The 25538-nt window shown below is 36.1% G+C and overlaps 3 protein-coding genes across 6 annotated transcripts; 2 read left to right on the forward strand and 1 right to left on the reverse strand.

Moving 5' to 3' along the window:
* Positions 1-2126: 2126 nt before the first annotated feature.
* On the forward strand, positions 2127-6361 carry LOC119984861 (HVA22-like protein h). 3 transcript variants are annotated; one of them, XM_038828997.1, is made up of 8 exons: positions 2128-2367; positions 2456-2482; positions 2586-2708; positions 3205-3472; positions 4306-4389; positions 4517-4600; positions 4722-4805; positions 5495-6361. In XM_038828997.1, exons 1-8 carry the CDS (start codon positions 2312-2314, stop codon positions 6032-6034), a joined length of 1266 nt encoding a protein of 421 aa, XP_038684925.1. In that variant the 5' UTR covers positions 2128-2311; the 3' UTR covers positions 6035-6361. The 3 variants fall into 3 exon arrangements, with proteins under 3 accessions (XP_038684926.1, XP_038684928.1, XP_038684925.1); XM_038828998.1 differs by lacking the exon at positions 4722-4805 and having other exon boundaries at positions 2127-2367; XM_038829000.1 differs by lacking the exon at positions 4517-4600 and having other exon boundaries at positions 2127-2367.
* A 3150-nt stretch (positions 6362-9511) lies between these two features.
* Positions 9512-10445, forward strand: LOC119984619 (ESCRT-related protein CHMP1B-like). The gene has a single exon (XM_038828650.1). It carries the CDS (start codon positions 9613-9615, stop codon positions 10222-10224), a length of 612 nt encoding a protein of 203 aa, XP_038684578.1. The 5' UTR covers positions 9512-9612; the 3' UTR covers positions 10225-10445.
* Positions 10446-16025: 5580 nt separating this feature from the next.
* Positions 16026-23848, reverse strand: LOC119984769 (GATA transcription factor 19-like). 2 transcript variants are annotated; one of them, XM_038828869.1, is made up of 10 exons: positions 23462-23846; positions 21147-21233; positions 20929-21062; positions 20196-20294; positions 19982-20096; positions 18943-19002; positions 18626-18694; positions 18327-18392; positions 16732-16812; positions 16026-16524 (listed from the first exon to the last, which is right to left on the reverse strand). In XM_038828869.1, the coding sequence occupies exons 1-10, from the start codon at positions 23708-23710 to the stop codon at positions 16432-16434; spliced, it is 1053 nt and encodes a 350-aa protein (XP_038684797.1). In that variant the 5' UTR covers positions 23711-23846; the 3' UTR covers positions 16026-16431. The 2 variants fall into 2 exon arrangements, with proteins under 2 accessions (XP_038684797.1, XP_038684798.1); XM_038828870.1 differs by lacking the exon at positions 18327-18392 and having other exon boundaries at positions 23462-23848.
* Positions 23849-25538: the final 1690 nt, after the last annotated feature.

Raw genomic sequence — 25538 nt, forward strand, 5'->3', positions numbered from 1 at the left:
AAGCATTTGCAAATAAATTTTCTTGAGCTTGTTATGATCTTTTTTTTTTCCAAGTTAGTGTATACTGAAAGCATTTCATGGATGTTTGGCAAAATCTCTTAATAAAAAATTATTGTTTTAATTGGGGGTAATCTAGACAAATTATCATAAATCTTATACTATCATTTTGTCTAACAACAAACCAAACATCGTATTGTATAATAATTATACTATACATGGCTAATATCAGATTTTTTCCAAACACTGGATAGGATTAAATTATACATCAACTTATCCAATGATTAAATTATACATTGGATAGTAATATTATACTATCCTATACGATCTACCAAACGGACCCTAATAGTTTAGAGATAATATCGTTCACATTTGTCAAAGTTTACCAACTATGATTACTTTGATATGCTAAATATATGTCATGTTGGATTTTTCTGGCTACTTTCTCACTTGATGGACGAAATATAATCTTTTAATAGTTTAAGGATGAAGTTAAGAGTAAAAACGTTTCCGAATGAAAGTAAAACTAGGGGTATAGTTGAGGGGGACCAAATGTTATATTTTTCTAATTTTTTTGCCTAATTCCTTTTGAATAAAAGTCTAAATTAATTAATTCTTATATTTAATTAATTTATGTTAAAAACAGTGTTTTAAATACCAACCGACATATAATACTTTGATTTTCAATGCTAGCGGAAATGCTATAGAAAAAATACTGAGCTTAAAACTATAAAATATGTTGTGAGGTGTTTGGTGAACTAAAAACTGCCGCTAGCGGAAAAACTGTTGACTAAAAATATTATCTTAAATCTAATAATAAATTTTTAATCATTTTTTAATTAAAATTAATCTAATAAATATAATTTATTATTAAAATTAATTTTAGTATATTAGAAATTTTTTATATCAAAAATGAAAATGTTAATTAATAAAATAAATAAGTTTAGTAGAAATTATTTAAATTTTTTTATCATTACATTTAAAATTATATCTTATATGAGAAATTTTTAAGCATGAAAATTGTTTTCTAAGCATGAAAATTGTTTTTAAAACTAAATAATGCATTAAATATATATTATTAAAACTTTGGGACCCACTATTATTTTATGTAAAAAGTAAAAGAATCATAATACAATGGGGCCCACAATAAAAAAAAAATGTCAAAATTGTTAGCGTTGGCGTCAAACAAGCTCCTATGTGGAGCTTATTTGATGCTAGCGGATCCGCTGTCATTTTGATAGCGGATACGCTACACACTCTTTGTCGTTTGGCAGAGCGGATCCACACAACGGTGTCGTAAGCGGATCCGCTTTGCCAAACAGACAGATACTGTTTCAATCGATTAAAACAAGGTATCGTACCCAATTGAATCGTGTTGATCAAAATTCCGATCAACAAAATTTAATTATTTTTGTCCAAAAGTAGTCAAGTTGATTTTTTTTAATAATGATTACGGACCTTAGATTGTAATTATAATAGTCATGGTTGTAAAATTCTTTTAATTTTTTGATGTGTGTTGTATGAGTTAGAAAAATATGTTAAAAATACTATTAGTGAGATTTGAACTCAAGTGAAGAATAATAAAGCGGCAAGCAAGATGATTTTTTGTTACCCATAACCTCTGTAATATATAAATATAAATATATATATATGAATTCTTCTACGTGATATAAAATGCGAATCACTTTTTCACGGTTGATTTGGAACATGTGGTTCGTAAAGTATATCCATAAAAAGTGGTCCGCATTTTACGCTCGCATAAGAAAATTTCTATATATATATTATCTTATTACTGCTCGACCGGTTAGATCGCCTATCAGTCGCCTAACTGGTATAATTCAGTATCGATATTTAAAACATTGGTTTATCGAAGCTTTTGATTTTTTTTCTCTTGTTGTTTTTTATTTAATTAATTAATAGATTCAAAAAAGAAATTGAACTTTTATAAACATTATGAAATGAATAATAAGTTATGAGACAAAATTAAAATTACTGATTATTGTAATTTGTAACCATTTAGGGACCAAAATATAATTTAAGACAACTTATAGTAGAAGTTTCGAACATGATTGGTAGATTGTGCAAATTTAAAGAGGAGTAAAGGGCGTCATGGTATTTTCGCGTCAAATTCGAGGAATGGAATAAAAACACTGCTTCACCTTTACCTTCCCAAAGGAAGTTGCTTTCGAGTTTCTTTACTTATTATTTGTCGCTTCACCTTATTCTTTCTTTCTATGCGGCTTCTTCCTACTTAAAAAAAGACCAGATGAGTTGATTATGATCAAGAGCACACATTAGAGTTGGTTAATTCAGTATGGGCTTTGTGGGTATCTTCAACTTGGCCATAAGATGCTTTGATCTTCTTGCATGGTAATTTTAGCAGTTTCACTCTATTTTAATGGTTTTTTCTCCCAATTTTTGTGGGTTTAATTTTATTTTCCCTGCTACCGCTCTGCAGGCCTCTTCTCGCTTTGGGATATCCCTTGTAAGTCATTCTTTCTCCATAGATAAGTCATTCAACATCGCTCTTAAAATAATTGGAGTAATTTGGGATTGTGATAATTGCAATGCTTGCCAAAATATAACAGGCGTGCTTCCATTATGGCTATTGAGACCAAATCAGACTTGGAGACGAGGAAGTTGGTCACCTATTGGATTATGTTTTCTTTGTTATCCATTTTTGAGCATGCTTTTGTCAAGCTACTTGAATGGTAATTTTGCTTCTCTGCATCTTAATTACTCTGTTAGTAGCTTTGGTATGTTTTGCTCTTTATTGGTTTCTAATGCATCTTATGTTGATTGTACTGCAATCCAATTTCATTGAAGTTATGAACTAATGATTTCCATTCTAAAACAAGCTGTGCTACCACTTGGATTTTTTCTGCTTAACGATCAATAGATACTTAAACATTATGCTTTATATCTACCCTTAAGTGTCCAGGGGGATTCAAGATGCATCTAGACATCTTAAATCATTTTGGGTTTCATGAAACCCTGTACGTTCCTTCGAAGGGGGTGCATAGTAACGAAAAACGTGATTTGTTTTCCCTTCCTATACCTTTAGGATGATTCCAAAAAGAAGTTTCAGAATTGATCTGATCTAAGTTGGTTGGGTACTTTTATGGAGAAACAAAGAGCTATCATGTGATTCATCTTTTTATTTCTTTGTCCTTTTTGGCTCTTATTTTTGTTGTTTGTATCTGTCAGGATACCATTATGGCTTTACATTAAGCTAATGATTGTCTGCTGGCTGGTGATACCTCACTTTGATGGTTCTTATTATGTCTATATGCACGTTGTTCGTCCATGCCTCTCTATGGAGATGCAGACTGTCATCAAGCAGTTGAAGAAGCTGAAGGAAATCTCTTTTGAAAGAAAGGATTTCTCCGAAAGGAGAGACAAGTTTATAGATGAGATGGAGAAATTTGTAAAAGAAAACGGACCTGACGCCCTAGAGAACCTTATTGCTAGCAAGGTATGTTTCCTTTTGGTAATAGGACTTCAACACCTTAGGATAAGGAAGTAATAAATGTCAATATACACATGCAAATGTACTTATCAAGCAAGCATATCAGCTTTTCTCATGCATTTTGGCATTCAGATTTTTTTATTACCAAAAGTGAATTGGCTGAAACAATAACTCAATTTAGTGACTAGCTATGGGATTCTATGTTTTGGACCTCAAAAGTATCCGGGGAGGGTTGATGTACACATACTTTTACTGCATTGTGAGAGATTTTTTTCCGTGATTTCAAAGCAATACCGAGGTTGCAATGAAACAACTTTACTATTGTGCTGAGGTTGATAATATTTCTTCATTTAGTTGCAGGTATGTAACCTAGAGGTTACATGTTCAATTCCTGTAAACTGTCTCTTCATATATCATGTGGGGTAAGGTTTGCGTACATCGTTCCTGTTCTCGACTTTGCCCACTGTAGAAATCTTGTGCAGAGAGTTGTTTGCCTTATTGCATTACAAAAATTGTAATGCAAAGAAGTTGAGCAGCTACGGTTTGGCGTCATGAAATGCAGATATTTAGAACCATTTTCTCTTTAGTTAGGTTTGTAAGTTAGAATATGTTTGCAAGGTTGAAACATCATAAAGATAGTTTTGATTATCACCGCCGCCACAGGATAACAGTTTTCTTTTTTATTTTCTTCTTGTTTAATGTGATTTTGGGAAATGTGATGTCATCATAATTTAATACTGAAGGCCAGCTAGATATGGCATGTTCAATGAAATGAAAAAATGAGCAGTATTATATACTATAATTGATGAATTGATCCTTTCACATTTTTCTTAATGCAGTCAAAGTTCAAAGAAGATGTTACGCAGAAAGATATTAAATCTGTAGAAGCAACAGAACATAAAAAAGCTGATGTAGCCAAGCCGGTAAATTTGACTCATATTTTTACGGCCAGTTAGATATGGCATGTTCAATGAAATGAAAAAAAAAAAAATGAGCAGTCTTATCTACTATAATTGATGAACTGATCCTTGCACATTTTTCTTAATGCAGTCAAAGTTCAAAGAAGATGTTACGCAGAAAGATGTTAAATCTGTAGAAGCAACAGAAGATAAAAAAGTTGATGTAGCCAAGCCGGTAAATTTGACTCATTTTTATGGCCAGTTAGATATTGGCATGTTCAACGAAATGAAAAAAAAATGAGCAGTATTATCTACATAATTGATGAACTGATCCTTGCACATTTTTCTTAATGCAGTCAAAGTTCAAAGAAGTTGTTCTGCAGAAAGATATTAAATCTCTAGAAGCAACAGAAGATAAAAAAGCTGATGTAGCCAACCCGGTAAATTTGACTCATATTTTTATGGTCGCTCACATAAAATTGTGAAGAAATATAAACTTTTTGCCAAAAAATAGTTTTAGTGAAAAAAGAATATTGTGAGATGGATGGGATTGATATGCAATGGTAGTAAAATAGTTATGTGCAAGTTTGGGACAGATTTTTTTTCCTGCAATTTTCCATTTTTCCCTTAATAGGATTTCTGTCTTTTTCTTGACATATAGAGAACCTACACTAGATAATCTACCCATCTGAACCAATTATAATCTAAACTCTATAATAAAACCCCTTCCTGCCCTGTCGAAATGGCAAATGTGTGTATCTAGTGCAGTATCCTATATTTGTATTCGATATAATATAGCATGTTATTAATTGGGTCAAAGCCTGAAAGGACATAAGAGAGCTTAGTTAGCTTGCCTTGGGTCCATATTTTTTCCATTCTTCATTGACATAACATAGATTATATATATCTATTGTGTTTCAACAGTTAAAATGTTTTCTTGGCATTAGTTACAGCTGGCCCTTCTTTTCTCATAAATCTATAACTTGTTCCACGGTCTATGAACTGCATGATTTGGGAATTTTCACCCCTTTCTTTTTGGGCTACGAGCTTTCATGCATGCATATTTTGTTGACAATTTGCATGTAGATTGGAAGATGATATTAATGTTCTAAAATAACTGTTTTTGCAGGCTTTTCAAACAAAGGTTAAATCTGCTGAAGCAGACAACATCAGTACACATGCATCAGTGGAAATCAAAGAAGTGCCATTTGCAACATCAATGGGGGTTGAGGTACCGGATGGTCCGGATCCAGAAAACGTTCAAAAGGAGTGGACTTGTGCAGTATGTCAGGTGACAACCAAGAGTGAACATACCCTTAATTTACACCTTCAAGGGAGGCGACACAAGGCTGCATTTGAGAAGTTAAAGAACCAGAACTCGAAAATGAAGGTTCCTCCTGCACCGGTGGAAAAAAAATCTAGCGTGCCCAAAGTCAAACCAGAGAAGAATGTAGCTAGCAGTACAAAGCATAAGATGCAAATGAAGCCAAATAATGTGAAGCTTGATGGTGTTTCGACTAGATCACCTGAATTATGGTGCTTTATCTGCAATATAGAATGCAGTTGCATGAAAAATATGCATTCTCACTTCAAAGGGAAGCAGCACTTGTCCCGGATTTCAGAGCTTAATAAGTTGCAGGTGGCGGACATTCCTGAAATGCAAAGGTGAGAATCTTTGGAAACAGGAATGTTAAGATGGTTAAGAACATTTTAAGTTTCTACAGGTTCGGTCATTGAGCAATCTGTTATTGGTTTCCATGGTGTTTTAATATTATGGGAGTAACATAATTGAGTTGATGAGGCTGTAAATGTGGAGTAGTGATCATCATATTTGATCATTATTAAGTAGTATCAACTGTGGTCTTAACTTCTAGCGTGGAAATGATGTTAAATGATGTAAGAGGATCCTTTTGTCTGAATAACTTGGGCTGATTGGTTCTGTATAAAACTTTATGGAAGGGGAGTACATGATTCCTTTGATGCTTTTATTATTGCTTACTGCCTGGGCCTACACATGTTATGTTGTTTGGAACGACCTCCAGTTTAGATGATAATGCATTCTCACACCTAGAATAAAGGGCACGGGATCACGAGGCCATTCCCGGCTTGGCCAAATGTTGGTGCAGAAAAATAAAGGGCACGGGATCACGAGGCCATTCCCGGCTTGGCCAAATGTTTGTGTGAACTTTATGCAAGAAAATATCCATGAGTGTATGAATGTATGAAGAGAAATTGTATTTTATTTTTTCATTTTGAAAATTCGACTTCGGTTAATTGTCGTCAGCACCATCACCCCTATCATCCTGCCATTATCCCTCATGAGAAGACTGCATCTTTTGATTCCATCCTATCTTCAATCTGCCATGTTACCCTTATTCTTGTATCTTTCATTCTCTTTTGTCTGATCTTCCCATCGATTTACTGTTTACATCTTATTTCCATCAAATCCGACGTATCTTTAATGCTAAACAAAATCTCTCTGGCCTCCACTAATGCCTTTTAACGCCATTTAATTTCTTTTAGCCCTCCTAGAGTTAAGAACACCACAATCTCTCCGACTCCCCCATGCCTTTTAGCGTCATTTAATTTCCTTTAGCTCCGTCATAGCCAAGAACACCAAAATCTTTCAAGTCCCTGTGAAGAACAATATCCTAATGCACTTGTCATAATTCTTTTATTGCTTTACTCAATTTCAAATAAATTCAATAGCATGGCGATGCTTGTACTATATGAGAATTTTGCGCAAGCAATCAAAATTTTGATGAAAACAATCAATGAATTAGGAACTCAGAAATGAATGACCTCAGAGCATTTTATTAAAATGGATAGATAACAAGAGAAACTGACGAGGTACGTATATGATTCCAGAAGGTTAGAAACAAAGGAAATAGCAGAAATCTTTGCAAGATATGAATGAAATAATTCCGATTCCGCACAAAACTGCCCCAGTTTTGTGTGCCCCCATTTTGCAATTATTGAATCTGACTACTTCCATATCACTCGTCTCCTTCGCAGCCTCATCATGCATACCCCTGAACATAGCCAATTCACCTGTGTACAGCCTCGCCATCTGTCATTCATTGTATTTCCTTATATTCATCTCAAATCCTCGAAAGGCCTCTGCCTCATTCCCCTTAGTTGCTTTCACCACACCCTTCTGATCTCAATATTATTTGAAGCTCCCATGAAGGGTTTTCACTATAGTAGAGACTTTTCTTTTTTCCCTAATTTTTGCCTGAAGCGCCCACGGGGGATTTTCACTCCAGCGGGATTTTTATTGCTCTAATTTTTGCCTAGACCGCCCTTTCGGGTTTTCAATCTAGCGAGCTTTTTACTCTAATTTTTGCCTAGATCGCCCTTTCGGGTTTTCAATCTAGCTAGTTTTTTTTTTTTTTTTTTTTTTTTTTTTTTTTGCTAGGGGTAATACTTTTTGATGGCGTCTGCATTCACCGGATTAGGCAATTCTTCTCCATCCATTCTTGTCAATATTAATGCTCCTCCTTCAAAAGCTTTTTTCACCACATATGGTCCCTCATAATTCGGTGTCCACTTCCCTCGGTGATCCTTTTGAGGTGGCAAAATCATCTTCAACACTAACTCTCCCCCCCTGAAGCTGCGAGGCCGAACTTTCTTATTATGTGCTTTCATCAATCTTCTTTGATACAATTGCCCTTTGCAAATTGCTCTTAATCTTCGTTCTTCTATCAAATTCAACTGCTCATATCTCGTTCGAGTCCATTCTGATTCTTCCAAACCTGCCTCCAGAACTACTCGAAGGGATGGAATCTCCACTTCGATAGGCAAAACTGCTTCCATACCATACACCAAAGAGAAAGGAGTCTCCCCGGTAGATGTGCTTAGGGTTTAGGGTTTAGGCTGCCAAATCCCTCCATCGATGAGCAAACTCCCTGAAGCTTTCCCCACTCTTCATTGTTGTATTCTGCAGATCATAAATGGTAGGGATCTTCTCTTCATTGTGCTTATATTGCTTCATAAACACTTCAGCCAAATCCTCCCACGAAGCTACTGATGAGGGATTAAGGGTATTGAACCACCTTTGAGCTGCCCCAATCAGACTATCTTGGAAATAATGCATCAACACTTTCTCATTGCTTGCATATGGCTGCATACGTCGACAATACATCGTTAGATGATCCAATGGAACTCCAGTGCCATCAAACAAACTGAATTTTGGTAGTACAAAATCATGCGGAATATTCAGATTCTTCACAAGGCACAAATTGGCCGGATTCAACATCCCTGAAACATTAAAACCTAATGTCTAGGGTTCGATTATCCTCCCCTATCAAATGTATAAAAAAACACCACTTGTATATGTTGTCATTTGTTACACTACTTGGTATATTCAAACTTTTAGTTTATAGTTTAGAATCATTAATGGAAGGTAAGAGCACTCACAATGGTGAGTTTTTATTGAGCCATGAATGATAAAATTCATAAATTTGTTAGGACATGGATTACATTTGACCTACAACGATGATATTTTGTTGTCTCTTTTCTAATGACCCAAGCAAGAGGGCATGGTATTTGGATTGTCTACTTGTTGGTTTCATTTGGGGTCCACTTCAACTCACACTCACAACTACACAAAAATCAATACGAAGGCTCATCTCTATTACATCAAAAATCAAGTCAGTAAATTTACACCATTGTACCAATACATTTTATTAGCTTAACCACATCAGTAAAATATTCAACCATATCAACAAAACACATCCCCCAATATATTCTGTTAGCCCAACAAAACCACACCATGGTTTTTGCTCTTAAATTGGGCTTGATTGTGTTTGGGCCCATTTGTGGCTGTCGAAAGACCCCGTCATCTCATGGTGCTGGATCAAGCCTATTATTGTGGAAAATATGTCCTGACAAACCCAATTACCCAACCCAAAAAGGAGATGGGTTGACCCAATAATAAAAGAAGAGAAACAAAGCTAACTAAATGTGGACTTGAGAACCACAAGTAGGCTCGTGTGACATTTATGTGTGTGATATCATCTCGAGTTTGAATCTCTCCATCTATGTATTAAAAAAAAAAAGCCGACTTTGGGCTCTTTCGAGAATTGGGCCAACACGGCCCACACATCTTAACGCACAAGAATTATTTCAGGAGTCAGCGATCATATTGCATCGTCTTCAAACACAAAGCCTTTAGCTTTAGGTTCTTCCCTCTTTTTGTTCTCTCGATCTGAAACCCTAGATTTAAGATTTTCGAGAAGATCGGTAATGGGAAACACGGAGAAGCTTCTGAACCAGATCATGGATCTCAAATTCACATCCAAATCGCTGCAGAGGCAGGCGAGGAAGTGCGAGAAAGAGGAGAAGGCTGAGAAATTGAAGGTGAAGAAGGCGATTGAGAAGGGCAACATGGACGGTGCCAGAATCTACGCCGAGAACGCCATCCGTAAACGCACGGAGCAGATGAATTACCTCCGCCTCTCCTCACGTCTCGATGCTGTTGTCGCAAGGCTCGATACCCAGGCCAAGATGACCACCATCAACAAGTCCATGACCAACATCGTCAAGTCGCTCGAGTCCTCCCTTACCTCGGGTAATTTGCAGAAGATGTCTGAGACTATGGATCAGTTTGAGAAGCAGTTTGTCAACATGGAGGTGCAGGCGGAATTTATGGAGAGTTCGATGGCTGGTTCTACCTCTCTGTCCACCCCTGAAGGTGAGGTCAATAGCTTGATGCAGCAGGTAGCAGATGACTATGGATTGGAGGTGTCTGTAGGGCTGCCACAACCGGCTGCACATGCCGTGCCAACCAAGGCGCAGGAGAAGGTCGATGAGGACGACTTGTCAAGGAGGCTTGCAGAACTCAAGGCTAGAGGTTAAAATGTATATTAAAATCAGGTATCATTTGAGTGTGATTTATCATTATATGTTGTAAATTTGGCTAATTTGGGATTCAAGGTATTGGGTACTTTCAGCTCCTTGTTAAATATGGATGTTTCATATTTATGTCTTAGTAAGCTTGAACTTGGTGATAAGTATTATCTGCTCAGCATTGCAAGTTATTTGAAAATTTGAGTTGCCTTGAATTTTGTTTGGTTGGATTTGAAGTTCCATTTTCTTCATTTGTATAATATCTGGGACTGAACTCATATGATGTGGAATTGTCATTTGACCCCGACATTTTGACTGATGATTCTCCTTCAAATCCAGGTTTCATGAGCAAGTACTGGTTATACTGGTATGAAATTGGATGTTTGTGTTGTTGAGTTACATACTTTTTCAAGTGCTTCGGTCAAACACCAGTCATAGATTTGCATCCTTTCGCATATCCTTGAGATGATTTGCAGTTTCGTATATTGGCGTGTCTGAAATTCTTAAATACTTTTACACATTGCTTTTCTTAGGGTCTTCTTTGAGTGGTGAACTATCTGAGCTTTTTTGAGACGGTGATGAACAGGTTCTACCGCTAGTTTTTATATAGAGATTGTAGTGGACTAAACAGTACTATTAATTTACACCCTGTGGCCTGTGCCTAATATATTGCTCTAAGGGTTTGGCTGGAATTTATGTTGAATGTGATTCATGTTGCTGTTGCCACATTTTTGCTATGGTAGTTGCATGAAGTTTGAGGCAGGAAAATGTATAATATTGTGATCCGAAAGGATATTTGCCTTGGAGAACCTTTTTTGGAGCTTCTCTTCTGGTGTAATTAGGTGTGGATGTACTTGCATCCTCTTTATAGTGTCGTGAAGTCTATATGAATGCAGTTTGATCTTTGCATCCTAGATTACCTTATTTGATTGTCTCCTATATTGTTTAGTTGGTACTTTTTGGCGCGTTGAAGAATTACCTAAATTGGAATGCTATTACAATGGAACAACAGTCGCTTTTAGTTTAGTTTTATTGGTTTTGAATCTGTTGCTGAAACCAGTTTACTCTTTCCTTTAGCCACTTCGAGTCCAATTTGTCACAGTTTGTTTTGCTAAGAACTAGCTAGAATATGCGTTCATTTTGGTATTTTGCTGTGGTTCTTTCTGCACTTCCTGTTCTCACCCTATTAGGATTTAAATCGTCAGCCTGTGGATTTGTGAGACTTACAGTTGCCCATTCCTTGAGGAAATTGGGTTGCAGTCCTACCGTATCTATCGACTCCTTGATTACCAACATGTATTTTCACTTCAATCTGGTCTTAATTTGGCCATTTGGGGTAAAGAACAGTCTTCTGCTGCTCATATCATCTATCTTTTTAGTTTATTTATAACTACAATTGTCTCTTTTTGATCCATTTTTGTTATTATGTAAACAGGGCATTACCCTCTCAAGCATATAAACACGACAGGTTCAGTGCATGAAAGGGAGTGGTTGCATATCCATAATCTTCTGACAAGCAAATAGACTTGAAATAACATGAAACATTATTCAAGGGATACAAAAAAATATGTTCAAATCCAGACTGAAATCACCTCAAGACTCATGGTAGACTGCATAGGGTTATGCTGTTTTCATTAGTTTTCTAAGAAAATGTAGAGCTCGACTACATTGGTGTTGGCTCATTAAAAAAAAATCGTAAAATAAACTAGAAAAATCCTAGATCCCACCACTACACCCTTCATGACATTGCGATTGGCTCTCCTCTCTTACGGTGGGTGTTTTTTTTATGGATTTTTAGGCTAACCATCCTAGTGTAGGTTGGAATAAGTCATATGATGTATCCTAGAGGAGTTTTAATTATGATTGTATACACTGTATATTTCACTAGCGAACTAATTTGAACCTATATAGAGTTGCTACTCAGTCATTTAAACTTGTATTTGGACAACCTCATGTGTAATATATATTTCGTACACACTAACCATGAAACATAATACATCAAAATACCTTAAATTACTCAATGTCTACGTGGGCTTATTACAAGTCCCGAAAGGAATTGTGATTAGAGGAGTACGGAAAAATATTTTGACATTTTTTAGCTATTGAAACAATTTTTTATGAACCAACTTTTGTTGCAGAAAATGTGTGTGTGGGGGGGGGGGGGGGAGGTGTTGGAGGGTGGGAAGAAACCCATTGAGGGACGGAATTGAGAAAAAAAAATAGAAAATGACAAAAATGAAACCATGTGAATAGATATGGGACGAAAATGAAACTATGTGTGTAGATGAGGGATGCAAAATTTTGTGTATGTCTAACGTGGGACTGCACTATGTAAAAGTTATACAAAGTGATATGTCACATAAGATTTTTCCGACGCCGAAACATTTTGAGGGAAGAACGAGATATTAATAGTTGACGGACGAAATTAGGAGGAAAAATAGTTTAAAGACGAAAATGAAACCACGTGTATAATTGAGGGATGGAGAGTTATATTTATCCGACCGTTGAGCCTTACAAGCTCATGGACTTTCATAATTAGCATATATAAAATAAAATCATAAGCACATTAGGCTTATTCATCATAATCACACTAGGCTTATTCATTTGTTACGCAGTCTCCAACATTATTAATTTTTCATATCCCTAATAGGATTGAGATTAGGATTAAGACTAGGATTAGGATTAATCTAAAACCTACCCTATAAATTGATTTCTCCTGGCTTGTTTTGTCAATTACTATTCACTCTGTCTCACGTACTGTTTCCTTATTTCGCTACTCTCTACTGCTCGAAGATTTTCATCTGCTCTGCAACTGAAGCAATCATGCATTCAACAAAGCTCATCATGCGTTTCTTCAAGAAGAGTACTGGTTCTTCGTCTGACAAGGTTAGAAGATCAAGAAAAGGCTGCGTGGCTATCTATGTGGGAGAAGAGGCCAAGCGGTACGAGGTTCCAGTCAAGTACTTGTCGTTCCCTGTGTTTCGAGAGCTGCTGATTCAAGAACATGACGATGGCGGCTACTTCGATTCCAAGAATGATGGTCCCCTCAAGATTTCATGCTGCACAACCACCACCTTCGATCAACTGTTGAAGATTTCTGCACAAAACACACGTTCAAGTTAAGAGGCCGACGATTCCAACCAAAAAGAAGAAAACAGATGGATGATTCCAATCAAAAGAAAAGAAAAGAAAAGAGATCGATGATTCCAGTTAAAAGGAAGAAAAGAGATGAAAAGAGATGGATGATTCCAGTCATAAAGAAGAAAAGAGATGGATTATTCCAATCAAAAAGGAAGAAAAGAGATGGATGATTCCAATCAAAATATTACACAAAGATTGATGCTTGTCAAGGCATATGAACAGCGCGGCCTCTGTTTAAAGATGTTTGAAGACTGTTGATTGAAGAATATTTTCATGGATTACGGAACAAGACTAAAGAAAAGAAAATTTGTTGTAAACCTAATCGCTTGAGATTAGCAGTGAAAATAATAAAGACTCTCTCCCTCCCGTGGATGTAGGCAAATTGCCGAACCACGTAAAATCTCGCGTTGGATTCTTTTTTTTTCTTTGCTTTCTTTTTACTGTTCATGTGATCAATCATGCATGCAACCAATAACTCCCGAGATATGTCTCTTTAATTTCTTGCAATACATGCCCAGTAGAAATCAGGTCTGTCTGTGTCCATGAATCTGATCCCAAGATATGTAATTCTTTTTAACTGGTAAGATCGAGATGTGACTTATCTTATTAGATTAAGATACCTCACGTTGTACCATATCATTGTGAAGATTGTAGGAATCATGACTCACAGAACAGGTAAGAGTATCTGCTCTATATTGCATACCTTTGAATAGCTAGGTTTTGAATATTTTTCTTGTAGGAATCATTCTATTGAACAATGCTCGATGCATATGATTGGCTTGTAATCTTTATATGGGTTATCTGGATCAGGAATTCACTTACAGAACTTGTTTGTTGCGTCTTTATAAGCTCTCTTGTGTTCTTCTGTTAGCCAAAATTCATCCTCCGGACAGTATTGCAGGGAAGCTTGGCAACTTCTTGTCGCCTTAATATGCGTTCTGCATAATTTTACTACCTGTAAAACCTATCTGAATGTTCATCTGACTTGTCTTTAATTCTTGTAGCTTCTAAACTCTCCAATATAAAGGTAAACTGTGGTTATCTCTGTTGCTTTATTTAAGAATCAATTTCTTTTATGGCAGAACAATACTTTTGTTTATGGGGAGGACCCATGAATTCTTATGTTTGAAAAAAACTGATAGAACTTTAGGTCTAAGTATTGCATCTGTCACGGTGGAACCCAAATCAGTACCTGCATAGCAGACTCAAGCTACTGTGGATTTGTTCCAGGTAAAGACGTTTTCCATATAAACCCCATTATGGAGATTGGAGAATGTTAATCTATATATTAGTTATGACTTTTCTGTTTGTTGTTTTTCATTACATTTGTGATTTGCTTGTCCTTACGATACATGTGAGATAACCTAGAAGATGGCACAGAGGGTTTTTCCTTGGTATTTATATACATAAGATTAATATATATATATATATAGTTTTAGTTTCTTCCATTAATTAATCAAACAAAAAGAAGCACAGGAGACCATGCATGTGAAAGATGCAAAATTGCATGCAGAGTAATCCAGACTTGTGGCTAATGACTAGTGTTATAGGTGGGTTAGTTGTGTACTATAATTAGTCTAGACAATCATAAGCAAACCAGGATTATTAATCTGTTACACATGAAGTCGATCTCCAACAATATTGGATTTTCATATCCTATTAGGATTATGATTAATGAAAAACCTACCCTTTAAATTCATCTCTCATGGCTTGCTTTTTCAGTCCATTAAATCTATTCACTCTCTCTCACGTACTGTTTCCTTATTTCACAACTGCTCGAAGATTTTGAGTTTACTCTCTGTTGAAGCAATTGAAGAATCATGCATTATTCAAGAAGGTGGATCATGCGTTTCTTCTCCAAGACTACTGGTTCTTCATCTGACAAGGTTCGAAGAAGAGCTCGAAAAGGCTGCGTGGCTGTCTACGTGGGGGAGGAGGCCAAGAGGTATGAGGTTCCAGTCAAGTACTTGTCGTTCCCGGTGTTTCGAGAGCTGCTCATGCAAGATCATGACGATGGCATTGGAGGCTACTTTGATCCAAAGGTTGATGGTCCTCTCAAGATTTCTTGCTGTACAACCAGCACCTTTGATCAGCTGATGAAGATTGCAAGACAACACACACGTTGAAGTTAAGAGATCGATCGATGATTCTAGTCAAAAAGAAGAAAATAAATGGATGATTCCAATCACGAAGAAGAAGAGAGATGGATGATTCCAATCAAAATTTCACACAAAGACCTGTTTAAAGATGTTTCAAGAGTGTTGGTTGAGGAATGTTGTCATGGATTACGGAAGAAGACTAGAGAAACAAAATTTGATGTAACCCTAATCAAACTTAGCAAAAATAATAAAGAAAAACTCTCCCTCCCATGAATGTACGCAAAATTGCCGAACCACATAAAATTTTGTGTTGGACTTCTTTTTTTCTTTGCTTTCTTTTACCGTTCATGTTATCAATCATGCAACAAAAAAAAATCCACTAGATATGTCCCTTTAATTTCTTGCATCACATTCCCAGTAGAAATCAGGTCTACGTACATGAAATTGCCAAATCCACTGTAGCTCTTTCAGATATGCTCAAACTTATGCACAATCCTTTGTCAAATCTAGGTGTGTCTATGGTAGGGACTATGGAGTATATATATATATACTCACAAAAATGTAGAGATATCTAGCAACCATTGTCTATAAATACCAAGCACTAAACCTTTTTATCCACTCTTACTTTCCAGTGCAAACAGAAGCTAACACATTGCTTAAATAAAGGGTGATGAGATTATACACATTCTATAAACTGAACTAGGTAGAAGGCAATATCCATGCAGGCACAAGTATATTCTGTGACTAAAAACATGAAGCATCTCTTGATATCTAATGTTAGTAAATTCATCTTTTACTTCACAACTGGATGATGACATGATATCAGGTCACCAGACAAATCTTGCCCAACGTTGGAGTCATCGACGCTGGCCTGAATATTTGTCTTCAGGATTCAGGAACTTCTTTGCAGGGGAATCTAAAGATAACAGCTTTTAAAACCAGCTGAAGCGCATGCTCTCCCCTCATACCAAAGCCGTCAAAAATCCACTACATGCTCATCAAAATGCACGGGGATCTCAAATCCTGAACCTGAAGCATTGGCAAGCTCATCCAGAGTTTCCTGTAAAATCTGATAAAACCAATAGCATTTGTAACCATAATTTTTTTTATCAGAAATTTTTTTTTTATTCTACCACAAAAATTCATCACAATGGTCTGTACTAAATATCACCTAACCAATCACAGATCAGATCATTCTACTCCTGCCAGTTGCTTCTGTTTTGTTATAATGAGAAATAACCAAGTAAATGCACACACAATGGAGCAGTCAATATACCTCATCATCAAGATTGACTGATGAATTTTCTACTTGGATGGAAAGTGGATCAGTGATAGCATCATCAATGTCTAATAAGTCCTGCACATGAGATGAGACAATCTGAGAACGTAAAGCATGGGAAGGAATAAAAACTTTGCCCTCGACTTGATGCTTCTTCTAGCAGGACTTGCAATTGATTACAGCCCCCGTGGAGCTACCGTAGTTTAAAGAAATTGCAAAATTAAATAAAGAATACAAACACACACACATGTGATCAACTAAAAATGTAACAGCATGACAGTTTTACACATTATTCTTAGCCAATTACGATACATACTAGATATATAAATTAAGTAAAAGAAAGAATAGCCTAATTGTTCTAAATCTCAACAACCGACAAAAGCAAAAATCTATAAGTATAGGAAAAGCACATCAAATGCTAAACTGTAATCAATGCACGAGTGAGGTTCATGTAAAGGTGTATAACTAGAGCACTCAAGGCTTCATCATAGAGAATCCATCCAGCATTCTTAATTCTTTTCACTTTCTACTCATACGAACAATTGCTAATTTCCTGTTATCATTTCAAATATTAACAACATAAATTTTGTGCTGTTATTAATTCCTTCAAAGATAACCAATTCAGGTTTCAAGCTCCATGAAGGATATAGATTTTAGATACATAATGGCATATTGGCATGTTACAAATTAAGTACTTAACATACAAGAATCATGTTAGTGTGCATTTGGAAAAAAAAAAAACATACAAGAATCCTGTTACACTTTGTAATCTTTATCTCATATAATAACAAGGCCCCCACTGCAAAGATCCAGATACCAATCCAAGTATCCAACTGTGCCAAAATGCAAATGGCATTTAGAAAAGGTAACTCCCGCCATGGAGGTGGGGTTAGGGAAGGACAATATGTATGCAGTCTCACTCAACCGTAGTAGAGAGGTTGTTCCTAGAAATTGATCTCATGACTACGAGGTTGCAATGAAGCAACTTTACCAATAAGCCAAGGGTTTGCCAAAACTTTTTTAGCAATTCTTAAAGATGGCAAAATGGCTCCAAAAGGAATGAATGCTTTTACACTTACCACTTCCACCCACTCACAAATTGAATATAGTTCTACTTCAGCCCATTCTCTCAAGTTTCAGACAGCAAAGATAGTTAATGGTTTCTAGATTCCCAATAATAATTATGTTCAAGTTGCAAGACCCACACACTAGCAAATAATTACATAGCCTCGGAATAGCTTGATTTGTTTCTCCAGCTACCTACTGGACAATATGGCTGGAAAGAAATAATAGGGCTTTTGAAGGAGGGAATCTTCTTTCTCTAATTTGAAAATGCAAGGCTTAAGCTATATTTTTGCATCAAGTTGTGGTGGAGAACAATAGTAACTTAAGAGAAACTGTGTGACATGATACAGCAATAGTGTTCTTTTGGCACCTTCTTGGTGCATTGTAATAAAATTGGCTTTTCCACTAAAAAAAAAAAAAAAAAGATCCACAGTCAAAGTGATGAAGTTTTCATATTGAAAAAAAAAAGACAAAAAGATACATTGAAACAAGAAATTAGACTCTCCCAGTTCCAGATTTCCATATACCTGTTCATTTTGGCTTCCAGGAATCCCAGAACCCAAAGGTTCAGGCTTCATGTCTTCTGGACTTCCCTAATGAAGAGTCCAACAAATCATTCCACAAAAGAAAAATTCACAATAATGATCGAGTGCATTACAGTAGACACAAATGTTTCATAAGGCAGCACTTGCATATAGCATTAGCAGGTCATAAGATATCAACAGCAAGGAGATGAATGCAGTGATCAAATTTCAGCCAACAAAATTGCTTTTTTTTTTGTATGTGAATCTTTATAATGAATCTTCACTATCTTAATAAATCATACCTGCCCATCATGGTTGGCATATATATTTTCTGTCTCCATGGTTGAAGGCTTAATATCAGCTGGAGTTACCTGAAAATTTGATGAATTATGTCACTATGAAATAAATACAAAATATTATTATTTCAAACTGATGAAACTGATTTCATAAAAATGCTGCATGTGGACACAATTTAGCATACAATTAGTCCACATTAACATTCAACAATTAAAATTGACTCAGACTAGAATCACAACAATTAGCAGCTAAGGGCACTTGTTCAATTTCAGATTGAAATGCTTTAGTTAGTTAAAGAGTATGTTCTACTGAATGCACATACCGGCTCATTTTGATCAAAAGAAGCATTTCTCCCACCTTTTGTAAGATCTCTCAAAGTTCCCTTGAAATCAAACATCATGGAATACAGTGAGTTACACGAAAAGATAAGTATAATTGTCAGCATTTGTTTATGCAGATAGACATTGACAAATACAGGTACACAACTATATGAGCACCCCGATATAAACAAAAACATAAATAGACAGGGAAAAAAAATTCAAACTACATACAAATAGGGGTTGATTTTAGTCCCGCAAGTAGAAGATGTTCAACTTGATAGCCAAAAAGATATCAGAACTAAGAGATAGTGCTAACATGGCACAAAAATGATATACAAAGGAGTAGAAAATAAAATAAACCACCACCAATTTCAGAAATATCCTGATACTGGAAATATGGTAGGTTTCTTCTGGGAAAAAAATGAAGACATTGTTGAAGTGGGCAAATTGCCTCTATGAATTTGAATGCCACGTGATGCATGTGATAGAAGAAAAAAATATATCCTGACAAACAACCGGTGGCCAGATATGGATTGTCATTGATAGCTACTGGGGTCATTCTACTACGTCTTCATTCTCAATGAGGGCTTCTGTGAGTAAACACTAGTAGAAGCAAGCACTAGGTAAGCTGGCTTTTGCATGTAAATGCTTGGAGGAGAAACATGGTAGTGGATATATCAGATCCCCAAAGATCATTAGGGTGTGGCCAATCCATTTTCAACACAAATGCCTTAACCATGTCCATATACAGCTTAATATTTTCAATAGAAAGGAATGCCAAAGACAAACAACCTAGAATGAGGCTTGGAAGTAATGTTAACTCAAAGAAAATCTTAACAACATACATAGTCTCCTTTCAAAAACAACCAATATATATTTCATGCCTAGATCAGTGCTGACAAGGAACATCAGCATCACATATAATGCAAATTACCCCTTTCCCCCCAAATTAAGCCAACTATGCACCAAAGAAGACTATGATCCAACAAGATACACTGAAGAATACCAAAAAATCCAGCACTTGGCCGAGAACATACTTACTTTGTTCGCCCACATTAGGCCACAAGCATTGCAGAGCGACCTTGGACCAGCTGGCCCCCGACGCATAGCTGGAGTGGCTTTCTCACTGATCCCACAATGCTGACAACTTCGCATGCTGACAAAGAGCAAATAAAAACAAAATTACAAAACTAACGAATAATGAGTTCAAGACTTTTAACCATCAAAACAAGTAAATAATGAGTTTAAAACTCACGCTGATTCAGGGTTAGTGCCATTGCTTTGTTCAAAGTTTGCAGACTCCACGTCATAAGGCTCCTTCAATGATGCGAACTGTCCATTTTTCCGCTGCATCCTGTCATGAAATAGAAGAATATTGAATTTAATATCAAAATTTTAGAACAAAAGCCTCTACGATCAACATTAGCCACCATTAAAATATGAGTTCTAGAAATACACACATCCACAAACAAGACGTGCACATATACAGGTCATTGGATATCCAGGCATGAGGCATCCATGAAACAATCAGATCAAGGGAACTATCAGATAGGCATAAATATTATTAAGTTAACACTCCATATGTCTTTATGTGAGATATTGAGTGAGCAAGCACATGCGCTTACGAGAGGGGAAGAAAGAAATAGAGAGAAATAGAAGAGTTCATTGCTTGAATAAGTAAACCGCAAATAACCCCTCTCAGTTAATTCTTCTCTATGATTTACCCGGAACGTGCTTGAGAGAGACTCATAGGGAATCAAAACGAAAAGGAAGTTAGAAACATGGAATTAAGGGTTCTGCAAAAGCTCTAATATAACTTCATCATTGTCGGCACTACATCATTGCAATTAAGTGACACCAAACATTGCAGAATATTGAAAAAAAAATCGAGAAAGTCATATCTATTTATTAGATTAAAATCATGCCATTAGGAAAAGAGTTTATATTTTCATCCTCTGAACGAAATACCCACAGATTTTACACCTTACCTTTGAGCAACTTCTCTCCGACAAGTGTATCGAATTTTCTTTTCAAAACATCTTTCTTTTCGCTTTTCACGGAACCTAACCAGGGAAGCAACTCTTCGTGAAAGTTTTGATTCTTCCGAGATACCAGCTATACCCTGGGTCATAATAGTAAATGATTTAAAAAGCAACCAACAAAAACAAATTCTAAAGACAACAATGGCAATGATGCAATGATATACCATGTCTCTTTGTTGTAGCAGAAACTCAGAACTAGGCTCTTTAACAGGTATATCAGGCCCTCCCAGCAGTAACAGCACTGCTTGCACCTGTTATATGTATATTCCAGAAAATTTGGATGCAAAATCCAATAAATGTTCCATCCAGTGGGATTCCGAGGATGACACGTAGCAGAAATATAGATTTCAATGCACTTAAAACCTTTTTATATGCAAGTTAAGGAGGGAAGGAAGCAAACAAGATACTAACATTGGAAGGCAGAAATGTAAACCCAGACAATCGGAAAGAAAAAGTCACATTGCATAGTATGGGTTTGTCATCAAGTCATGTAATAGAAAAGGAAACAAGGCCATACATTACTTTTGAATGAAATTTTTTAAAAAAGCAAAACAATCTGGCAAATTTTGTTTACAGCAAAACCTAATAGAAACTTACAGTTAACAATTCCTTAGTATAAAGATACTAATACAAACTCTGCGTTAGTGCATCATATCGAAGAGACGTACAACTACAACACGATTGATAGAAGACATCAAGCAAATGAAACAACACCAGTGCACAAGACTCCCACATACATGAAAACATGAGAACATGTGGCCCAGTGGTAGAGTTGCAAGGGTGTAACCTGGAGGTCCAAGGTTCAATTCTTGGAAACAATCTCTCAACATATTATGTGGGGATAAAGTATACGTACATCTTGTTTGTCCCCAACCCCGCCCATTGAGCGAGCCTTGCGTACGGGTGTTGTTTACCTTTTTTTTAAATTGAGCAAATAAAAAGTATCACAATCGTCTTTACCAGAACATGGCTAAAGTGCACAAAATAAGAGCCTATTGAAAGAAAATCATATTGGATTTTTACATCAATATTCCGTTATAAAAGCCCAGCTTGCGGTAGCATAGTAGGCACTAAGTAGCTACTCCAATAGGGATTAGTTTTGAAACTATTGTATATACTCTGTAGGCAACATGCCAACCCAAAGGTGGGAATGATGTTATCAGACTTCGTACAATTTGTCTTGCAAATGAATTTTGCACAAGTGGAATTGCAACAATTCAGTTTCAAAGAATCAAACCACTAAGGTTTTCTTCTCTACTGTAAATTGTGTACTGCAAACTAGTTTTTGAAGCAATTATTCTTAATCACAAGTATGTTTCTTTCGTTGTCTTCAGTGCTCTTCAGTGCTTGAAAGAGTGCGTTCTTTAAATCTCCCCACCATGGATGATCTTCAATTCAGAGCCCTAAATATCCGATTTCCATTTCTTGACCTCATCAGCCCCAAACTCAAACATTTATGAAACAATTCTTTCTTAGTTCTTATAAGTAAGCAAAGCTTTCTAGCAAAGTTCCAAATTAAAAATGTTGAAAGGGAAACTGTCCACAGCCAACCAATGGCCAATATGGCATTGCAAATGCAATATTGCAATGAACAAAAACGAGGATAAAACAGTTTCTTTCTATTTCTTTGTTTCACATAGACTGAAAGCTTCGCATATACATGTCACAGAACCAGTAACTCAATTGTGCCAGGTTCTAGGTCAGATTGTACGAGGAAAAAAAAATTGAGAATATGGGAGACCAGCCTTTTGAGTCAAAGAGCCATTCAATCGAAGGCTAATGATAATAATTAATTGAACTCTCATTCATAAAATACTTAATTGTCAAACAGTACAGGACTAACTAAATAGAGGGTAAAACAGGCCATTGAATCAAAGTCTATAGATAATTATTAATTGAACTCCCATTCAAAAAAATAAGTAATTGAACGCAAACTGTACAGGAACTAAAAAAAGCGTAAAACATGTAAAAAAAACTCAGGCTGGAATGGGTGGGTGTTCCACTGTAAAAAGGACTCAATCAAGAAAACAAAACCATCTCACAGCACACTAAGCATGTCAAGCAATTAAAGCTTGCATTGTATTTCAACATTTAGACACTTCCATCAGAAAAATCATGAAACCACAAGGATAAGAAAATAATCTCTTCAATTGCTAGGTTTTTATAAATTACAAGTTACAATCCAACAAAAATCTCCCACTGTAAAATTCAATAGACTCTGATCAAACATCCTCTTACACTCTTAGGCAACCATTATTTCAGAAACCCATCTCATCCTTCATTACCGATAGATAAACCCAGAGCACAACAATTACCTACCTTAACTCAAAACTCCATGTTCGTTGCTGATTTGCAAAAATTTCATGTCAAAAATTGAAAATGACAAATAAACTATGATAATAGCACCTTTAATTGAGAAATTCAAAACAAGCAGGCCTAAGATAACACAGAAAAGTTAATAAAAAACCAAAACCCTAACCTTTTGGGGCGTCACAGCAGGAAACACATAGACTTCGCCCTCGAACGCGAGAGTAACCTCACTGGTCCGAGTGGGCTGGACCAGACTCCCATTCCCTTGGCTCCTCCTCGAACTTTCCTGAAAATCTTCCACAGTGTCCATGGCGGCTTCAATGCTGCCTCCACTGACCTCGTCGGAATCGCCCGCGTACATAGGCACCGGCTCTCTGTACGACCACTCTTTCAGTGGCTGCGCCTTGAGCATCTCCATTTATCATTCAAAACATCACAGGCGAACAACAACTTCTTTCTTTATCTGTATCGGAAATGTCAAGATTTCGTTCTGCCTCTGTACCTCAGCCTCTTTACAAAATGATTTTGTGTTTCTTAGATTAATAATCGTCAAAAATATTCTGGGTGTCCAAATTCGAGTTTTTTTTTTCCCCAATTTAAATTTAAATATGCATTTTGTTACTTGATGACAATTTTTTACTATAAGTCTATAATAACACTTAACCCTATTACTAAATATCAATAGTTTATCCAATCCATGCGTGTTGTTTTTATTTTGTGTTTTTATTTAGTTTTTCTAGGTTTATCCTAAGACAGGATTATTCGAATATATCTCGGTTTTGCTCGTTGTTGATTCGACGTCTTCGGCTTTTAATCCCTCTGTTAAGATTTGTAAATTTCTAAACTATTATAAGTTTAACGTTTGCTATTTTGAAATGGAGTGTTGAATTTAGATCATTTAAAAAAAATTAGTAGTGTCATTAATGATTTTTTTTTTCATTGATGCTACTACGAATATTGTCATTTGGATAGAATGGAATAAAAAGAAGCCACTGTGATTACATATTTGAACAATTTTTTGACTAATGATACTAATGTGAAAAAATAGACCACTTAGTGACATTGGTTCTACCACTTATACCTAATGTTGTGGTGAATATCGATGCTAGACTCAACACTCACGAGGGTAATATCAATTCACTAAACAAACTGCACTAGAGGTGTAATACGGGCCCGGGCCCTTTGGCTAGGAACAGCTGAGACAGCCCGTTGAACAAGGTCAACAATCCGTGCTAGGCCCGGCCCAAAAGTTCCTAACGGGCTGGGCTGTAGTTTATGGCCCAACTCAACTTTATTTCTTTTTCAAATTAACCTTATGAGTCACATAACATTTAAGGAAAACTTTAGTCACACCCCTTGTTAAATGTATCTCTAAAAATTTTAAATTTTTATAAATACATCAAAAATACATAAATATATGATACGTTTTACAAATGCATCCCAAGACATAACACAAAGCAAAAAAATAGGGGATAGAGGGGGATATGAGTTATAGAACTAGGATTTCCACAACAAAATACATCAATAACCATTTATCCTTGCCCATTCAATAACCATTTATTTAATATCAAACACCTCATGCATCATGAACTAGCAAGATTTGTTCTATGAGTAAGTGAAAGTAAACCTCTGTCTCACCATTTTAGTGTTGAGTACAATGCAAAATAACTCCTAAGTTCTACATCATACACATAGCACATGGCAATATGACATTGCTAAACATTATCATCGAAGCTTTTTCCAAACCAACAAAACACTCAACAAGTGACGATATCCTTGCAATGATTTCTCAAAATCTATAGCTCAAATGTAAATTTCAATAGTAGTGCTTCACTCTAAGCAGTCAAAATACTAAAACAACAATTTCGGAACAAAAAAAATGCATTTACCCTCTTAGTTCTCAAGGAAAACAATTCCAATAAATAGATTAGTACGAGCATTATTTATCAATATGATTGAGATTCAGTGCCCAACATAGACTTCAGTCGGTAACTCCAATGTGAAATTGAACACAGACTTCAGTGCCCAACACAAACTTCAATAGGTAACTCCAAAGTGAAATTGAACACCAACTTCAGTGCCCAACACAGATTCAATACCCATTGAGTGCCTTTTAATAGTTAGAAGTAAAGTTGAACTAACAAAAAACCTAGAACGACAAGGAGAAGATGCGGCTCACGTATTGAGTACACTTCATCTCGTCAAGGCGGTGGCTGAGCTCGGCTTCCCGAGTCCTCGCACGCTCG

The sequence above is a fragment of the Tripterygium wilfordii genome, chromosome 18, assembly GCF_013401445.1.
Source record: "Tripterygium wilfordii isolate XIE 37 chromosome 18, ASM1340144v1, whole genome shotgun sequence".
Taxonomy (NCBI): Eukaryota; Viridiplantae; Streptophyta; class Magnoliopsida; order Celastrales; family Celastraceae; genus Tripterygium; species Tripterygium wilfordii.

Coding starts and splice junctions, on each gene's coding strand:
- LOC119984769 (XM_038828869.1), bottom strand. CDS start 23,710: ATGGAGATGCTCAAGGCGCAGCCACTGAAAGAGTGGTCGTACAGAGAG. Junction 16,813..18,326: donor CTGGAAGCCAAAATGAACAG/GTATATGGAAAT, acceptor TCTCATGTGCAG/GACTTATTAGACATTGATGA. Junction 16,525..16,731: donor CAGTCAATCTTGATGATGAG/GTATATTGACTG, acceptor TGGTTTTATCAG/ATTTTACAGGAAACTCTGGA.
- LOC119984619 (XM_038828650.1), top strand. CDS start 9,613: ATGGGAAACACGGAGAAGCTTCTGAACCAGATCATGGATCTCAAATTC.
- LOC119984861 (XM_038828997.1), top strand. CDS start 2,312: ATGGGCTTTGTGGGTATCTTCAACTTGGCCATAAGATGCTTTGATCTT. Junction 2,368..2,455: donor TGCTTTGATCTTCTTGCATG/GTAATTTTAGCA, acceptor ACCGCTCTGCAG/GCCTCTTCTCGCTTTGGGAT. Junction 2,709..3,204: donor TTTGTCAAGCTACTTGAATG/GTAATTTTGCTT, acceptor TGTATCTGTCAG/GATACCATTATGGCTTTACA.